At 36.2% G+C, this 19,276-nt stretch overlaps 1 protein-coding gene across 12 annotated transcripts in view; it reads right to left on the minus strand.

The window, feature by feature from the left end:
- Window positions 1–19,276, minus strand: part of f (forked) — a 231,506-nt gene that overhangs the window by 97,099 nt on the left and 115,131 nt on the right. For 3 of the 12 annotated variants that reach the window (XM_067778484.1, XM_067778483.1, XM_067778490.1), the window contains one exon: window positions 17,717–17,953. In XM_067778484.1, the coding sequence (XP_067634585.1) occupies window positions 17,717–17,953 (237 nt within the window). The other 9 variants (XM_067778485.1, XM_067778492.1, XM_067778487.1 and 6 more) reach the window with 9 other exon arrangements.

Genomic DNA, 19,276 nt, shown 5'->3' on the forward strand with positions numbered 1-19,276 from the left:
TCGAAATATGAATCATAAATGATTATTCAAGAATAATCACATTTATGGTACATTTTTCTCCCGACGATACGTTAATTTTCGAACAGAAAATGCTTTTAAATTTGAACGTTTTTAATCATTTTGGGGTATGATATTTGAATATTTTTTGATCAAAATTTTCAAAAAATGCTGGCTGGGATAATACAGAGATATTGCATGGACGAAAAATCGTGTGAGGCAAGCTTCACAAAATTCTAGTAGGTCACATTCACCACTTACCACAGCAGAATTTGTTAAACTACCACTGCCTGTATTTGTTATTTAACAATTATTTGTACACTTTTTATTCATCTAATGTGTTCAGAATTCACATTTTTACTCTCTAAAACTCCAGGCAGTGTATTTCTGTGCTTAAATTATGTTAAAAATTGTGTTAAAGTTTTTGGTGTGGTGAAAGTGACCTACTAGAATTTTGTTACGCTCCGCTGCTTTCCACCGAAGTTCGCGCATGCAACATCTTTATATTCCAAAATTTTTGTTCTTTCTGATATGACTGCTTTGCGCGAAGATAATGAGTGCTTACGTCATAAAACTGATTCTCTTCAAGCTGAGGTTCGTGACTTGCACTGTAAGATCAACGAAAATAATTCTTTATTATCTCAATTGCTCACACAATTTGAAAGTTTCTGTAGTGTAAAGAAAAAAAACTCTGCTTCATCAATGGAGCCAGCTTCTGCGTGCGCCCCAACGGGTGCTACTGGCTCTGTCGACGTCGGTGCTATTGCCGATGCATTATCAGCTGGTATTGGCAAATATTATCGAAAATGAAGATGTTGCAGGCGCAAACTTCGGTGGAAAGCAGCGGAGCTTCACAAAATTCTAGTAGGTCACTTTCACCACACCAAAAACTTTAACACAATTTTTATCATAATTTAAGCACAGAAATACACTGATTGGAGTTTTAGAGACTAAAAGTTAAAATTCTGAACTCATTACCTGAATAAAAAGAGTAAAAATGATTATTAAATAACAAATACAGACAGTGGTAGTTTAACAAATTCTGCTGTGGTAAGTGGTGAATGTGACCTACTAGAATTTTGTGAAGCTTGCTTCACACCTTCTTTTATTTTCGATAATCCTTGGTATTGGTACTGCTGCTCAACCACCGTTGTTGTTGTTGCCTAATGATGCTCTTGTTAACAACCTTTCAACTGTGACGCCAATTTCTAACGCCATTGCTTTGCAATCTTCTTCATCTACTTCGTCTCCTGCAGTTGTTGGTAAACAAAACCAATGGAAGACAGTGCTAAGTAAAAAAAAATTCCAACGAAGAAATAAAACTCAACATAACAAAGAAAGCGCTTCTAACAATTATAATGAATGCAGGTACTACAGGTACTAGTTCAATTCCGGAAAATGCTGTAAGCAACAATAATGCTGCCAATGCTAATGATAACATTAGACCCTCCCCCAATTATGGTAATAAAATTAATTCGCGCTTGCTAGCGCCACCTTTAGTTGTTGGGTCGGGCATTAATGGTGACTTAAGTGCTGTTTCTAAAAGGAAGTTGTTGCATATTTCGCCTTTCTCTGCCTCGGTCACATCCGATAAATTAAAATGTCACATTTCTCAACATACTAGCATTGATGTTAACTCCACTGCTTGTTTTCGGTTGGTGAAGATTGGCGTGGATCCCAATTTTCTGCGATATATTAATTTTATATTGGGTGGTGAGGAAAGTGTACTACCTAAGCTATTGGTGCCTGACTTATGGCCTTCAAACATTGCTGTGCGTCCTTTTAACTTAAAAACGACGAGGTCCAACCGATGTCCAATGGCAATCGGTTGGGTCAGATGGTACAAGGAACCGTTTAAATATTTCTATGCAAACCTCGACACGGGATGTAGCTAATATTCATTCTTAAAATTTATTTTCAAAACGTATCAGGCCTAAGAACGAAGTCTGACTCACTATATACGATGAGTTCAAACTTGGATTATGACATCTTTGTTATTGTCGAGACTTGGCTAAATGACACTTTTATGGATGGTGAATTTTTCGATGAAAAGTTACTCTGCGTTTTTCGTAAAGATCGCGATGCATTAAAACTGGTCTGTCTAGAGGAGGAGGCGTTTTAATTGCGGTTCGACGAAAATATCGAGCGACTTTGGCGCCATTGCCGAATGCTGATTCTCTTTTAGATATGCTTTGCGTTTCTGTACATGGAGTTACTAAACTTTTAATTTGTGCTTCTTATGTTCCGCCTACTAGTAGTGATTTACTTTATAAAGAGCATGTTGATAATATTTTAGTTTATGTTTGCGTTTTTGGCGACTTCAACCTCAGTAATCTAGAATGGTCTACTTTTGATAATAGTCGGGGGCTTCTTCCTAAGTCTTCAAATGCGTTTGCTGAAATCTATTTGATTGACGACTTCTCAAGATGTGACCTTAGTCAGATTAACAGTTTTAATAACAGTCTTAATAGAATATTATATCTCATACTTTTAAGTGATAACATGAATTTTTGCCTCCAGGAATGTCTAGACCCTCTGTTCAATCCTGGTCCCCATCATGTACCGCTTGTTCTTCATTTGGAATTTTATGAGTTTAATACTTACGTAGAAGATTCACTTTCCAAGTTTTGTTTTAAAAATTACGATGTTGATGCTGTTAATGCGGAAATCGAGTCTATTGATTGGGATTCGCTATTTGCTGAGGTTGAAGCTACCGGTTGTTTTAATATTTTTAAGAATAATTTAAATTGCATTTGTTGTGAACATATTCCGAGTGTAAAAAAAAAAGTTTATAAAATTCCTTGGTTCACAAAAGAGTTGAAAAAACTGAAGAATTTGCGAAACAAGTTTTTTAAAAAATTTAAAAAATCTAGGTCTCCTACTTCCAAAGAATTGTATTTAAAATATTTGAAAGAATTTAAGTCATTGAGCAAAGTTTTGAAGCGGAATTATATAAGTAAATTTGAAGACGATATTAAAGTGAATCCGAAGGCTTTTTGGCGTTATGTGAAGTCAAATAGATCGTGTTCTGTATTCCCTCTGCTGTATTTTACAAAGATACACAAGCGGATTCGGCTTTAGATGCTCCAAATATTTTGCAGATTTTTTCAGCACGAATTTCGAGGCTGACTCTGACTTGAGTAGTGGTGGTTTTTTTAATGGCTTGGATGCTAGTGGTTTTTCACTAAACTTTGGGGCTCTTGAACTCTCTTTAGATGATATTGAACTTAGGATTCGTCAAATCAAAATGTCGTCACAGACTGATGTTGATGGGTTGTCGTCTCGCCTTTTTAAAAATTGCGCAGCTCTCGCCTACCCGATTTGGCTGCTTTTCAATAAATCCCTTGAGCAAGGCCTCTTCATTGATGCTTGGAAAATCTCCTTTATCACGCCAGTTTTGAAATCTGGCAATAAAAATGGTTTTTCCAATTATCGCCCTATTTCTAAAATTTCTACTGTCTCAAAACTTTTTGAATGCATAGTGAAAAATAAAATTCTTTTCTCCATTCATCGTCTCATCTCTGTTGATCAGCATGGATTCATGTCTTGGAGATCAACCACTTCTAATTTAGCAGTTTTCTCCGAAGTGAACCATCGTATTTTGATATCAAAGTTACAAAGTTTTGCCTTCTATTCAAATTTTTTAAATTGGATTAAATCGTATCTTTCTAATCGATCATGTGAAGTTGTAGTTGATGGTGTCCTCGAATTCTTTTATTGCCTCATCTGGGGTTCCTCAGGGAAGTATATTGGGTCCGATTCTTTTTGTGATGTTAATCAATGATATTACTACTTGTTTTAAATAATCTAAATTTCTCTTGTATGCTGATGACATGAAGATTTTTAGCAATATAACGTGTCCCTCTGACTCGGCGAAACTTCAGAGTGATCTTGACAATGTTGTAGCTTGGTGTCAGAAAAATATGCTTCCCTTAAATATTAAAAAATGCTCCCATGTCTCCTATTCCAAGTCCCGTACTCTTATCCCTACTTCATATTTTATTGGTGGCTCACAACTTCTAAAATCACTGATCTTGGGGTGGTCTTTGATTCCAAGTTTACTTTTCATAGCCATCTTAACTATACCATAGCTAGAGTAGATATAGATGGCTAGACAAGGGCGGATTTTGGAGGCATAGCATTAAAAATGGGGAAGCATATCCTCAATATGATGAGGAATAAAAACAGTTATTGCAGAGGAACCCCATAGACGTAGGGCATACCACGGAGGCAGTTTTGCTCGAAATACTTACATCCGTGCCAATTTAAAAGGGAAACAGCGAGACACATTATAAGCTATAATTAGGGCTCCGATAATGCTTTCAATGTATTTAAGTTGAGCACTAATGGTTGGTGAATAAAGACCTCACATTGACGGAATTTGTCCACAGTGTTACCAGGACGACAAACCTGGAAATTAATTGGTTCCAGGACTTTTTTCATAAAATAGCTCCGTCCTGTCCGTAAATTTTTGAAATTTTCCACAGCCAAGTTTATTGCGGTTTCAAGCTTCAATAACGCCGTCGCCCCAAATAGCCAGAACTTCGTGCTAGCGAGCGCAGAATACGGGCACACAACATGTTTAACCATTTTTTGCTGCAACCCACACTTCTTACATCTTGCGTAGGAGTTGTTGCAATTGTGGTTCGTCAACTGCCTCGCTATCTAGCAACGAGGGGAAGTGATATGTACGCTCCGTCCCGGTCATCAGATCTAGGGTTATACGCCGGGTCTCCTGGTATAATTTTCGAGCATTATTTCCCTCAGCCAGCCTCTGAAGATATTCGTACGCACGCCGATAGGCCCCACGTATCTTTCTTCTTTTTCGTCTTTTTAGATTTTCAAATAATTTCCAACAGAAAAAACAGCTGTTTTTATCTGGATGAAAATTGGAACGCGTAGTGTCATACAAAACTACAAAACACCTTAAAAAACAGCGCAATAGCGCTTAGTTATTTAAACTTAGTTAATTTTAATATTGAGTTGATCCAGTTATAGTTTAGTTCCGTGTTTAAATTTGGGGAAAAAGCTGGCCTTAAATATTAATTAAATTCATCCACAAACCGTTTTGCTATACTCCCATTGACATTCGCCTCGTTCTTTACGTTCTACCTAAGCATTTATTCATTTACATTTAATTCTGACAGAGAAAAACATCATTTCGACTTGCTTACCTTACAATACTGCGTCGATTGTTTTGCTCTTTACGGACAACAGTTACATCTTCATTCGATAGTTTTTTCTCATTATCCAAATTTGTGTTCATCATATCAGCTAAATTTGAGAGATCATCATTAGAAACATGTTGGGATGAGTGATGTACGTCCCCACTAACACCGTTAACCTCTGCCACCACAGAAGATACATCGTTGTTTGATTTACTTTTTTTTTTGCTACGACGATAGGAGGTTAGGCTGGTGGTCATCCTACCGAAAATGCCTTTTCTAGAACTTATTGTGGAGAAGTAACTGGATCGATGCAATAGAATTGCAAACACATGAATGATAAGTGGAAAGAAGAGAAAAGTAAAAGGTGCGATGTGTTAAGTGATAAGGACATTTTCAAAACCCTAAGCGAGTGAAATATGTGAACATGTGCAAAGTTGTGTCAGGTCTAGTTAGATTAAGGCGAAGAAATATTTAAAAAAAAAATTCGGAGCTACAAATTGATATAAAAATTGTCAGTAAATTAATTGAAATGATGCACTATTTTAACCTAAAAACTCATACAATTTTCTAGTTTTAAAGGAATTTTTGTCACTTTATTTTTAATTTTGGATGATGATTAAGCTTTTGTTGGTTTCACTTTTCATTATTAATTTTTTATTTATTGTTAAGTTTTACACAATCACAACTTGATGTTTCGTGTCATATAATCCATACACATTTAGATATATCGATTAACCTTTGCACATCTTGCGATTTTAACATAAATGCATACATACATACATACATATATACACAAACACACACATTTATACGTGCATAATTTACATATTTTTTTGTGCGCCCTGGTTTCTGTACATAATTAAGTTTGAATGAAAATTTGGCAACATTAGCGGTTGATCATTTAATTAATTTTGTTTGTAGAAATGTACCGTTTTCTTATCAGTATGAGTATGTGTGTATGGGTATTTTAAACTGAACTATGAAAATGTTGGGAACAACATTACAGCTCGAATTTTCCACAATGAATGCCAATAAAGTAGATCTGAGTTAAGAAAAGCAGCTCAGCCCGGTTCCACAGACAGACATTTGGATCGGTTTGTAAAAAGTTGTTGTACAGATGTTACCATCGTCTAATGCGCTTCATTATGGAAAGATTTCATTTGTATGTATGGGTGAACGTGTGCATATGCATTTCTCGTTTTTCCTAAATTGTGCGGTTCGTGTAAGTTTTATTTGTACGGTTTTGCACTAGATTTCGTTCTTGCATCAACTCGAACACATAAATGCAGACATACAAATGTACATATTTATCTAAAGGGTGATCCATAAGGTGGGTTTTCCTTTTTTAAAAATTTTAAGAAGGAAGAACAAATATTCCCATTCACACTTCAATCTATGACGGTTTATAGCCTATTATCTATTAGGAACGGTAGGATCAGAACTGGGATGCTCCATCATCACGGGTGGGACAGTCGTTTGCAATATTTCATCTTTGCCGAAGCATTCTGAAAAAAAAAAAACAGCTGGAGATTTCGGGTTCTAATAGATAGCTGGAGGCACTCAGCATTCAACCATAACTGTTATGTAAAAAAAGTCACAATATCTTTGTATATATGCAAATTATAATAAATTTTATAACTGTCACGAGTGGGAATATTTGAAAGGAACTTGTTTTGTTTAAATACCGTTAGTACCTTTTCGTAAAATTATATGTTTTTCTTAAATGGTTTCATTGCTTAAATCTAAAATATAAGTATCACGAGTGGGACTTGTACGAATTAGAAGCATTTAATGAACTTGTTAATAGAAAATAAAGTATTCCAAAGGCTGAAAATACCTATAGTTTTTCTGCTGTAAATCTAAAAATAGGGACACGAAACAACAATATGTGCATGTGCACGACACGGTGTCTCGCTGTCTTCCAAGCCCGCTCATGTCTTGCCCAAAAAATATATTGCATTCTCACTTTGCAAAGCTTACACGGCACCGCATGTGGCGTTTCTTGAAATATTTTCTTTTCTACAATTATATGTATTAAGTGGCAAGCTACGAAATGATTTTGTTTAAATAACATGTGACTAAATTATGCTAATATGGATCACCCTTTACCTATATATGTATGGATGAAACGCTATAAGTAGATAAATTATACCTCATCGCACATTCAAGACACAATCATAGGAATATGTTTGAATAATTTAAAACTTTTTGTTTTCGTTTTGAACTGGTAAAAGGATTCCTTTATGAAAATCAAAGTACTGCATAATGTCCAATTATTTAATTTAATTTTAGTCTAAAAAAAGTTTCACAGTTATGCTTCATCAAACAAACGGGCCACAATTGAATTTTTGTTTTTTTTTTTTTTTTTGATTTGATGTATGTCAGACAAATGTCATGTCTACTCCTCTTTCGAACATGTTCCTTCATTTTTATTTATCAAGTTTTAATATTCTTCGAAAGGCATTAAAAAAAATGTGATCGCTGAATTTAAATTTCATTTTGCTAAATTTCTTTCAAGCATACGAGGGAGTGGTTTTCGAGTCATTTTTATTCACGGAAATTATTAATCTTTTTTAAACTCAAAAATTATAAAAGGACTCAAAAGCTAACTTTTGTTTAAAAAATATCTTTTCAAATGTTATATGCGGCTATGAATATGCAATGGGGTATACATTTATATTCGTACCAAAATATAATATGGCACATGTAAGCGTATGTGTTACTCAGTTGGAAAGCGATTTGTCTGAGATAAAGAGTTGTTTGACCGACATATTTATCCAGCATATTCGATATATGTAATTATAAACGATTTTCTTAGTGCAAAATGTGAAGATTATGCGTTAAAGTAATGTTTTGCACAATTTTGCCAGTTTTTATATTTCGTTTTCGATCGTACTCTATTTACTTAAGAATGATTTTAAGATTCAATATAAAGTCAAATGTATGTCTGTGTGTAGGTGTATAATATTTTTTGAAAATATTTTTCTACCTTTTCATTTTAGTGGACCTTTTATTGCAAATTTTATCGCACCATTCGAATTTTTCTCATATTGGCAACTTTAATATTTGTGAGAGTATTGCATTGTTTTCAACTTTAACAGAAAATTAAATCTCGTTTCGATTCGTTGATTTTAAAAATAATAACAACAATATGCTCAAATATTTCAATTGGTTGTGGTTTGTCGGTTAGCTTTGGATGATGGAAAGCGCGACCGAATATACCACGCTTGCGCATGCGCCCATCGGTCTTTTTAAGTTGCAGAATCTACGACTAAGACTTCCACCGTATTCAATAACAACAATTACAAAATGATAAAAACTCGCAAACACATTCACGTATATTAGTTGTGGGAAAACATTTTGTAAATATATATATATATATGTATATTAATATTTTTAAAATTTACGTGCACTCATTGTTTATTTGGCCAAACAATAACAAAAGAAAAATGCATAAAACTATTTATTCGAGTTTACGCGAACCGTTCAGTTGAAAATGTGCTAAATTGGAATACATAAATAAAACTTTTTGTTACACGCGAAAAACTGGCCACGGCCGACTGCCTTTCTACCATCATCAGACAAAACATAAAGCGTGACCACTGAATCCAAACGAACTACCGCTTACTTCAAGATACTGAATACGAATACTAAAATTTGAACGATCATTCAGCCAAACACTGAATAAACCCGTTGTTGTTGGTCGCTTGTGTACCAAAAAGCAGCACAACAACGGTCAGAGTGTGGTACACCTTTCCCATTACAAACGCAACTCGACCGAACTCAAACTTAACTTATACTACTTGTTTTGATAAAGGCCAGCAAGCAAATGAGAATGATTATGATAGAGAAACAACTTACAAATATGTGCATTAGTGTGGGACAGAAAAAAATAAAAAAAACTTGTTGGTAGGCGCTTCTACCATCAATTCATTTTCATGCTAATAGAAGTGATAATATCAAAAGATAATTTTATACAAAACACCCATACAGAAAAAAATGATCAATTCCTAAGAAAAGCCAAATAATACTTGACTTCTTTACGAAATTCCGGAAAGCAACTCACTTCTAGTTAACTCAAAAGGCCAGCTTTAAACTGGTTGGAAAATCATGCACATCATGTCACAGCAACTTCTTTATCTGTCGATTTAAAATCCAATTTCGAAGTTTAAAAAAATGGTTGAATACGAGAAAATTTTTATAAATTACGCCGACGATATACATACACTTTATGAAAATTAACAAAACCCACACAAAAAATTATAAATATTTGCAATCCGTTAATCATATAGCTTTGAAAATTTAGATGTAGATTGTTTTTGATCTTTACATACATATGTACATATATACACTTTGTGGGAATTCATATAATAGGTTGGCGAAATAAATTTTCGCGGTGTAATGGTTAGAAAAATTTCAATATCTTTGATGTACATACATATATAACTAAATTATAATGATATTTCACCTCACCTCAGTTGTGATATGATGTAGAATCTATGCATGATTTTTAGGTAGTCTCTATAATTAATGGCGTATATCAAACAATAACATAAATATAGTTTAAAAAAACTAAACAAAACGCCGTAGCACAGGGGTTCGTGTCTCCGCCATTAAGCACAACTCCTTTTGTAGTGAGTTATTTAACCACTGCCGCGAGTCTTCAATAATTGCCGCTAGACGGGTCTAACTCTGATGTACGCACCTAGCCCAGAGAGTTAAAAACAAGCATACATACAAGCGAAGCTAATATAAGCGTGTTAAAATAGGAACGGCCACCCAAAATAAAAAAAGGAGCTGGAATTGAAAACAGCGAATATCATTGGATAAATCATCAGAAGACTTCTTACTTATAAGTTTTACAGATACAAGTAAATCGGATGGTTATTTCGTTGACAACGATGACTTGGATGTAGATCAGTGGTCTTCGCGCCATAGCTCAATTGGGCCAGACTTGCTTCACACATATTCTTACTCTCCATCGTCAATCGTTAGCGAAGCAGCCATTGTAAATGTTTACAACTAAAGGGCCAATTAATGGTGACTTATAACCATAAAACCATAACCAGATAAAACAGCTGATCGAACCTACATTATGGAAATCAATGTAATCGATTAATGGTGCCATACCATAACGCTAACGCCTTAACCATACCAAAGCCAAATAATTGGTTTTTGGTTTCTCGCCATATCCATAACCTAAAAATATTTGAGTTGGTGAATTTAATAACTTTTTGTGGATTTTATTCATTGTTTTGGATACGTTATGACTAAGAGACTTATTTTTTGTGGGATATGTTTGTAATTTTTTGGGTTTTCTTCTTTTTTATGAAATTTTGCGATTTTTAGGTTCAAGGCACCATTAATCGATCACATTGGAGATTGTTATGGATATGGGTATGGTTACGACTATGGCGTTAGGGTTAAGGAAGTTTAATTAGCCCTTAAGTCATCGATTGCGATGGCAGAAACCCCGGTTCTTTTGACACTTCGTTCAATGTCAAACGCTTATTCCACGGCGCTCAGCCCTGTTTTGACACTTCGGTAATTGCCCACCGGCAGTGAGTTAGAAAGAGAAGGAGACAAACATATCTTACTTGCAAACCTATACAATGGAGACAGAAACGAATAAACACTGCGCATGGCTGTCGCACAAATGTTAAGGTTCCTTGTGAAAAATACATATTACGATTGGGAAATGCAACTGGTATGACGGCCTTTCCATATGTAGCTCATCTTCCAAACATGTTTAGTTTTGGGTTTTTAACTTTTTGGGTATGTTATATTTAATAACTTTTCAATACATTATGAGTTTTATAAATTATTTTAACAAACGTTCTAATAATTTCATTCTGGACTCCCTTTTTTGTCTGAGCCAAAAAAAATTTAACTTCTGCACTGCAAAAAACTACTGTAGACTCAGAGAAAAAAAAACGCCGTTCGAAAATCCAGCACCACCGGACTCAGTTCAAGCTTTTCATCTTCTTACTTTTTTGTTCTTGAAAAACGAACGACTTGTTCTCAAAACAACAACCTTGTTTTAGAACTGAAAACCATTGTCTTGAAAAGAAAACGGCTGGTCTTGAAATATGAACAAATGTTCTATTAATGAGAACAATGTTCTTAAATTAAGAACTAGGTTCTTAAATGAGAGTTCGATCACCGTCAACTCTGAAGTTTTTAAAAAAAGAATTTTAAATTCTATTTTTTTAACTCTTATTTTTCGTTCAGTTCTATTCACATATGCACAGGTAATTCTCAAACTTGTTATGAAACATTTTAAGTATATATCCAGATTACGTCTTAAAATAAGAATAATTTCTCAATAAGAGCAATACATGAAAAAAAAAAATAAAAATTTTTAATCTTTTGGGATTTGATAATAGTTTTTTTGTTATTAATATTTTTTATTAATGAAAAAAAAAAAAAAAAAAAATGGTACCTTCCCACTCCCACCAATGATCAAGCACAACCCGTTCTTGAATTGAGACCGAAAACTGTTAAATCGACCACAAATCGTTCTGGAAGCGTGAGGACGAGCAATCTTAAATCAAGCCCAAGTAGTGCTTGAAATGAGCACAGAAGGTTCACACATCAATACCAAAGTGGTTATAGAATACGAACGGTGTGCTTGGAAAGCTGTTCTAAAACAAGCCCATCGGTCACGAGTTAAGAAAAAACGTACTAAACAGACTTTTGTCAACGAATGTTCTTAATTTTGAACTTGTTTCGTTCGTTTTAGAACGATTTTTTCTCTGAGTGTAGAATGTTTAGACAAACTTAGCGAAATAGCAAAAAAATTGACATGAATGTATCTTTATGTTTTTCAAGTCAGCTACATACATATGTACATATTGTTTAAACATTTTGTATTTGCCTGGTTGCGGCAAATGTATTAGTTTCGGAAATATGATTTTTTAAGCGAGTAATCGTCACTAGTTTTACGATATTTGCCGTGTTGAGCAGCTTTGACAAACCAAATTTCAAGTAAATTTGCATGTAAAAATATCGGTTACCCTTCGAAGCGAATAAAACTTAATGGCGCATAATCATAGTAAAAATAAAATAGGTTTTAAATTTAGTTGCAGCTTTTTTGACAGACAGCTTATAGAAAATTATGTCAAAAAGCTGCAACTAAATTTTAAACCTATTTTATTTTGACTAAGATTATGCGCCAATGAATTGAGGGACTTGAGAATATTTCAAACTATTTCTGAATCAAACATTAACAATAATGATTGGCGATCATGAACACACTATGAGAGTAAGGGGTATGTTATGTATAAAGCAATGAGTGATATTTTCTCTTGTGAACCTCAATTCATATGGTATAAGAGCAATCATTCACCTTAGTGAGTGGCAGTAAACCTGGTTGCCTTTGTGAAATTTTTGGTATTGTGACGAATATTTGTGAGTCAAAATCGTACAAGAAATGAGCGACAGCGGCGTCATCGAACCCTCAGCTAGTCCATGGAGCTCACCGGTGGTACTTGTGAAGAAGAAGGATGGAAAAATGAGGTTTTGTGTGGACTACCGCAAGTTGAACGACGGCACGAAAAAGGATATCTACCCATTTCCAAGAATTGACGATACTTTGGGCTCGCTATCTGGTTCGAAATGGTTTTCCACACTGGACTTGAAAAGCGGCTACTGGCAAGTTGAGGTGAAGGAGGAAGACAAAGAGAAAGCAGCCTTCAGTGTCGGTGATGGTCTTTGGCAATTTACAATAATGCCCTTTGGACTATGTAATGCACCAGCTACTTTCGAGAGACTCATTATTGAAAGGACTACATTGGAAAACATGGTAGTTGTACCTGGACGACATCATCGTATTGGGCAATAACTTTGATGAACATCTTAAAAACTTAAAGGAAGTTTTCCAGAGAATAGCTGGTGCTGGTCTGAAACTTAGTCCCAAAAATTGTCCTCTGTTCAAGAAGCAAGTTAGTTACTTGGGTCATAAAGTAACGACGGAGAGCATCTGCACCGCGAATGAAAAGATAGAAGCAGTGAAGGATTGGCCAAGACCACAGAATCTGCAGGAATTAAGAAGTTTCCTTGGGATGTGCACATATTAACGGCGATTTGTACCAAACTTTTCCAGCGTAGCTCATAGCCTCCATGAGCTTATAAATAAAAAAATAAATGTAACGCGCTAACCTCCGAAGAGATATAAGGCCGAGCTTCTCTTCCAATTTGCGTCGTGCTCCTCTTGATTTTCCCTACAAATTGACCGGACGGGAGCTACATGTTTTATGCCGACTCCGAACGGCATCTGCAAGGCAGATGAGTTTTCACTGAGAGCTTTTCATGGCAGAAATACACTCGGAGCGCTTGTCAAACACTGCCGAGGGGCGACCCCGCTTAGAAAAAATTCCTTCTAATTGAAAAACCTTATTTCTAAAATTTTGATGTTGCTTTGCCCGGGGTGTGAACCCAGGGCATACGGTGTGTTAGGCGGAGTACGCTGCCATCACACCACGGTGCTCTCCATGAGCTTACAAGAAAATATAAAGCTTTTGAATGGAAGAAGGAGCAAGAAGTGGCTTTCAAAACATTGAAGGAGCGTTTGTGCACGGCCCCAATGTTGGCATGTCCGATTCCAGGAGCAGCATTTATTCTAGATACAGATGCGAGTGGATATGCTATAGGAGACGTTTTATCACAACTGGTCGATGGACAGGAGAAGGTAGTTGCATATTACAGCCGTTCATTTGGAAAAGCAGAGAGGAACTACTGCGTTACACGGAGAGAGCTGTTGGCATTGGTAGAGTGCATTTCACCAATTTCACAAATACCTCTACGGCCAGCGATTCCGCGTCAGGACAGATCACGCAGCGTTGAAATGGCTTCTGCAAAATCCAAAAAGACAATTGGCACGGTGGATCGAGTGACTACAAAGCTATGACTTTTCCATTGAGCATCGGAAAGATAGTACCCATGGGAATGCCGATGCAATGTCACGAATACAAGCACAGTTTGGAATGCAAGCACTGTTCAAAGGCCGAGGCTAAAGAAGACATTATAGATGTCCGGCTAATGGCTATAACGTGTACGGATGAATGGGACAAGGAACAACTAAGAAAGTGTCAGCTAGAAGATACAGATCTGTCACATGTTATGCAAGGGCTCGAACGAAACGAAAGACCAAACAGAGAAGAGATGTCAGCAGAGAGTCCCATTGCGAAGTCATATTGGGCACAGTGGAACAGTTTAGAATTGATATCCGGTTGCTTGCATCGAGTATGGGAGAGTGAGGACGGTCAATGCAAGAAGAAACTGATAGTTGTTCCCAGAAAGAGGATTTCTGATGTGCTCAAAGAGCTGCCTAATGGTCCAAGCGGAGGTCATCTTGGAATCACGAAGACACTCGAGAAGATTAAACAGAGAGTTTATTGGGATGGTTGCCGTCAGTCGGTCACTGAGTGGATTGCGAACTGCGAGGTTTGCAGCAGAGCGAAATGGCCCAAACCCGAAGTCATGGCCAGATGAAGCAATATAACTCAGGTGCGCCATTTGAAAGGATCGCTATGGATTATTTCAGCAAATGGCCAGAGGTATACCCAATCCCAAATCAAGAAGCGGAAACAGTAGCAGAAGTGTTTATATACAATTGGGTTGCAAGGTATGGTGTACCAATGGCTACATTCTGACCAAGGCAGGAATTTCGAATCAGCTGTGTTCCAGGAAATGTGTAAATCATTGGGCATTCGAAAAACACGGACAACTGCATTGCATCCTCAGTTCGATGGTATGGTGGAACGATTCAGTAGAACATTGGAGGAGCACTTAAGGAAAGTAGTGGACAAGTTCCATAAAGAGTGGGATACACGCATACCATTATTCTTGATGGCTTACCGATCAGCAGTGCATGAGACAACGGGCCAAACCCCTGCAAAAGTAATTTTTGGCAATGATCTACGACTACCAGCTGATTTGAAGTTTGGGATAGATGCCGATGCAGAAATGTCAAGAAATCCACTGGTGTCTTGGAAGACGAGCTGAGACAGATACGATAAAGCAATTAATTCGGAAGGTTTTCAGGAAGGAGATTTGATGCTGTTGTACAACCCACAACGAAAAAAAGGTTTGGCCCCGAAATTGCAGTGTAATTGGGAAGGCCCATACAAACTTGTAAAACGTATCAACGATGTAGTGTACCGCATACAAAACATTGGCAAACCACGAACCAAAATGAAAGTGGTTCATTTGGAAAGGCTGGCAGCGTTTAGATCGAGAGATTTGTCTGATCGGGACGATCAGGCTTATGTGGAGGGCAGTGTGACGAATTTTAGCAACACTAAGGGATACTATCATCTCTAAGCCAATACTAGGCAGTGACTTGTATGCACATCAACACATCAATCATTATGTCAATACATATCCATACAAGCAGCGGAGAGCAACGCACAAACAAATGCATATATCTCAGATACTCCCAAAAGTAGGCAATCATATACACGCGCATTGGCTATGCGAGAAGCTATAACAATCGTGCATCTGTAGTTATAGCTGAGAAATTTATAGCTGGTAAACGAGTAGTAAAGTTTGGAAATAGAAACGCCTAGAAGTATTCGAACGAGGAAATCACAGAGTATAAAAGGAGGTAAAGATGAGAATCAGTAATCAGTTTGATTTAATTACGCTATTGGTTGTGAAGTGTTATTGTGAAGTACTTTCAAGTAGTCTAATAAAGACCATTTTTGCATTATTTAATATTGAAGTTATTTATTCAACAGTTAGCAGAAGATTTGGGATAAGCGGAATTTCCCTAAATTCGTTACAGTATTATAGAGTGATGAATTTGAATGCCAGTGAATTCGACGCTAAATGTCACGGTGTCACACATAATCTAGCCAAAAATCACGTTTTTTCTGAGTATACAAACCAATTTTTTTTGCATAGATTGAATTTTCTTGATTTCATTAATTGCGATGGCAATACGCTTTTATTTATAATTTTATTTTTACATAATTAAAGGTTTGAATTGGTGTGTCACTAAAAAAATATATTCAAGTTGTTAATTTTTTATGAATTTGGGGTTAAGTCTTTTCAAAATTAATTCTCACACATATATATGTTTCACTAGCACACAGTGGTCCGAATTCAATAGTAAAAAGTGAAAACTACACCAAAGTTTGGGCCAGTTGGACTCTTCAATTAGAAGAACATTTTTTTAAGCGGGGTCATCCCTCGGTAGTGTTCGGCAAGCACTTGGAGTGTATTTCTGCCATGAAAACTTCTCAGTGAAAACTCATCTGCCTGACAAATGCCGTTCGGAGTTGGCATAAAACAAGGAAATATTAAAAGGAGCACGACGTAAATTGGAAGAGAAGCTCGGCCTTAAATCATTTTTTGCATTTTTGTAAGTATTTCTAATAATTTATTATTGACCCAATAACTTTCACCATAATTTATGTTGCTTGCACTTACCGCAATTTAAACGCTTATTTGATTTCATTTAAATAAATAGAAGCATATCTACAAATGTTCATATTCTGATATAAATGCTTATAATAAGCTTTTACTGTTACTTGTCAGAGATACAATTTGTGAAATGCTGAAAAATTATTGCCACTTGAACAAATTTATGTTTTGGAAATTTTTAGTTTTTTATGGGATATTTTTATTCATCTATCAATGTAAGAAGAATAAATATTTTCAGAGGTATATTAAATTGTAAACAGGTTAAATGCAAATAAAATGCGGCACCAAAAAAGTAAAGAAAATTAATGTCATCCCTGCAAACTACGCCTAAGAGGTTTATCCAAAAAAACAAATAGGATCGTTGTTTCAGAAACTGTACAAAAACATTTAAAAAAAAATTTTCCAAAACGCTTTCCTTCAGATCAGAGCCATAGCTAATGTAATGGAACCACACCGAACCCTCCTCAATGGTAGAGAGGAGATCGCCGCTTCATTGATCTGTACGACTCACAGCAACATCTAATTGTTTGTCTTCCTCTAACATTTCGCATATTGCAACTTCAGTTTCCTACAAGTGGGAAGGTTCAGTTAAAATGCTGCACAATACACGCGCGCAAGCTGCTCATCTGCGTACTAAGGCGATGTAGAGTTCGGCTAAGCTCTCACAACAGTGAGAAGCAACCGTTACGAAAGACCACGATACCTCTTTTACATCATGAACCGGTATTGGGTTCAACAGCTTGTTGAACGTAAAAAATAGGCCCGTTGAAAGAGGCTCTACGTTATAAAATTAACACAAATTTCAGATGTTTTCCCCCTCTATGGTAGCTCTGTTTTAAAAAAGAATGTAAAAAACATAGTTTATGTCAAATGGGGGAAATGGCGGACAAGAAAAAGAATTGAAACTGTTTCTTAATAAATGTATAATGGTTGCATCCTAACAAGACTTCGTTGGTGATGAATTTTGACTATTTTTCTATGGTGAGAGGCCATAACTCACTAACAAAGAAAAAACATCAATTACAGAACAAAAATACAATTACTCGATTTAATGAGAATAATACCAACATTTTTGCAGCCATAATATTAGAAAAATTCTTAAACATAAAATTGTTAAAACTTACCAAACATCGACAGATGCTCCAACAAGAAGTTGTACGCAGTCCAAGCAGCCACGTGCTGCTGCATAGTGCAAAGCCAACGCGCCTCCATTGGACCGCTCCATCGAAGAAATACTTCCCATGGGATCATAGGAGTCAGGTTCATGTGAATGCATCTTACTGACCCGCGGTTCTGAACAATTGGCGATGTTGCCTATGTTGTTACCGTTAGTTTTATTCAAACCCGAACTAGTATTATCTCTATAAGTATGAAATGTTTATGGGTGAGTGAGTGGTATTTTACCAAAATTTATATAAAATATCTTTTCATTTATTCACAGTAAATTATTTTTAAGGTTTTAGTCGTACACATTCCCAACCGTATGTACATACATATGTAAAAAAAATTTTCTTCATTATACTCCTTGGTTATAAAAGTAGCCCTTCAAGAATAATATTAAATTACCGGAGATCATAATATAATGATAGAAGGTGGAGGATGTTTTGACAGCTGTCAAATCGGCCGCCCTTAGCTACGGGTTGTATTATGGAAGCACACGAGAATGGGGGCATAAAAGAGGGCCCCTTTTGAAATAGTACTTAAATTAATATTTTTTAAATAATGATGGAATATTGATGGAGCTTGATTTTAATGATGTTTTATGCTAAAAACTATGAAATTAAGTTTGCTTTATTCATTTTTGAAACGTTTGCAGCTTATCGATTTTGCCGGTAATACTCTGGGACTCGACTGCTAATACACTGCCAAAAATGTCGGAAAAAGGTTTCAAAAGTCGTGTTTTGACCCCGATATCAATAACCTGAAAATAAAGACTTTGCTAATGTCAAATCATGTTTGCAAAAATAGCTCCTGGTCTTGGAGCGGTTGAGGGTCATTGTTCGGATTTATATACCGAGGCCAAAACGTGTCTTTTGAACACGCTCATGACAGTTTTGAACGGGTATTAGCAGTCTACCCCTGTCCTGTAGTATAACTTACTTAATTGGCGCTTCACCGTTCAAACAATTATGGCCGTCCAGCAAGGTGCGCCAGCCGCTTCTTAGCTCTGCCAACTTGGCGACAATTGGTCACACCAAGGGAGTTTAAATCGTTTTCCATCTGGTCCTTCCAGCGGACTGGTGGAAAAATTTAACAACATACAATAGTAAGACGAACAAGACGACAGGTATATAAATTACGTTGGATATAAGTTGAAGTTCTGAATTTGACTCTTTATCCCGTAAACCTGAGAAGTTTCCGCTGTGAGAAGATTCACTGTTGGTCACCCACCATTAAAATTCGACACTCAGGTCAACTATAGGCAGCGGTTCGGAGCCAAAGGGATCATCGGTCATAACACTACACATCTACCCAAGCCTTCGATGACAGTCCAGGACATCGTCATGTTTATGAAGAGCGTTTTTTTAAACAATATTACATAGCATACATTGTTTTTGCTTTTGTCTTAACGATAAAAGATACTCCCCGAAGGTGTTGGGGAACGTTATCGGTGTTGATAGTCCTTTTCCTGATATAGATCCGGTACGTTCGGGCTAGTTCCATTAAGGTATTAGCAGGAGTAT

The sequence above is a fragment of the Eurosta solidaginis genome, chromosome 4 (assembly GCF_040869045.1).
Source record: "Eurosta solidaginis isolate ZX-2024a chromosome 4, ASM4086904v1, whole genome shotgun sequence".
Taxonomy (NCBI): Eukaryota; Metazoa; Arthropoda; class Insecta; order Diptera; family Tephritidae; genus Eurosta; species Eurosta solidaginis.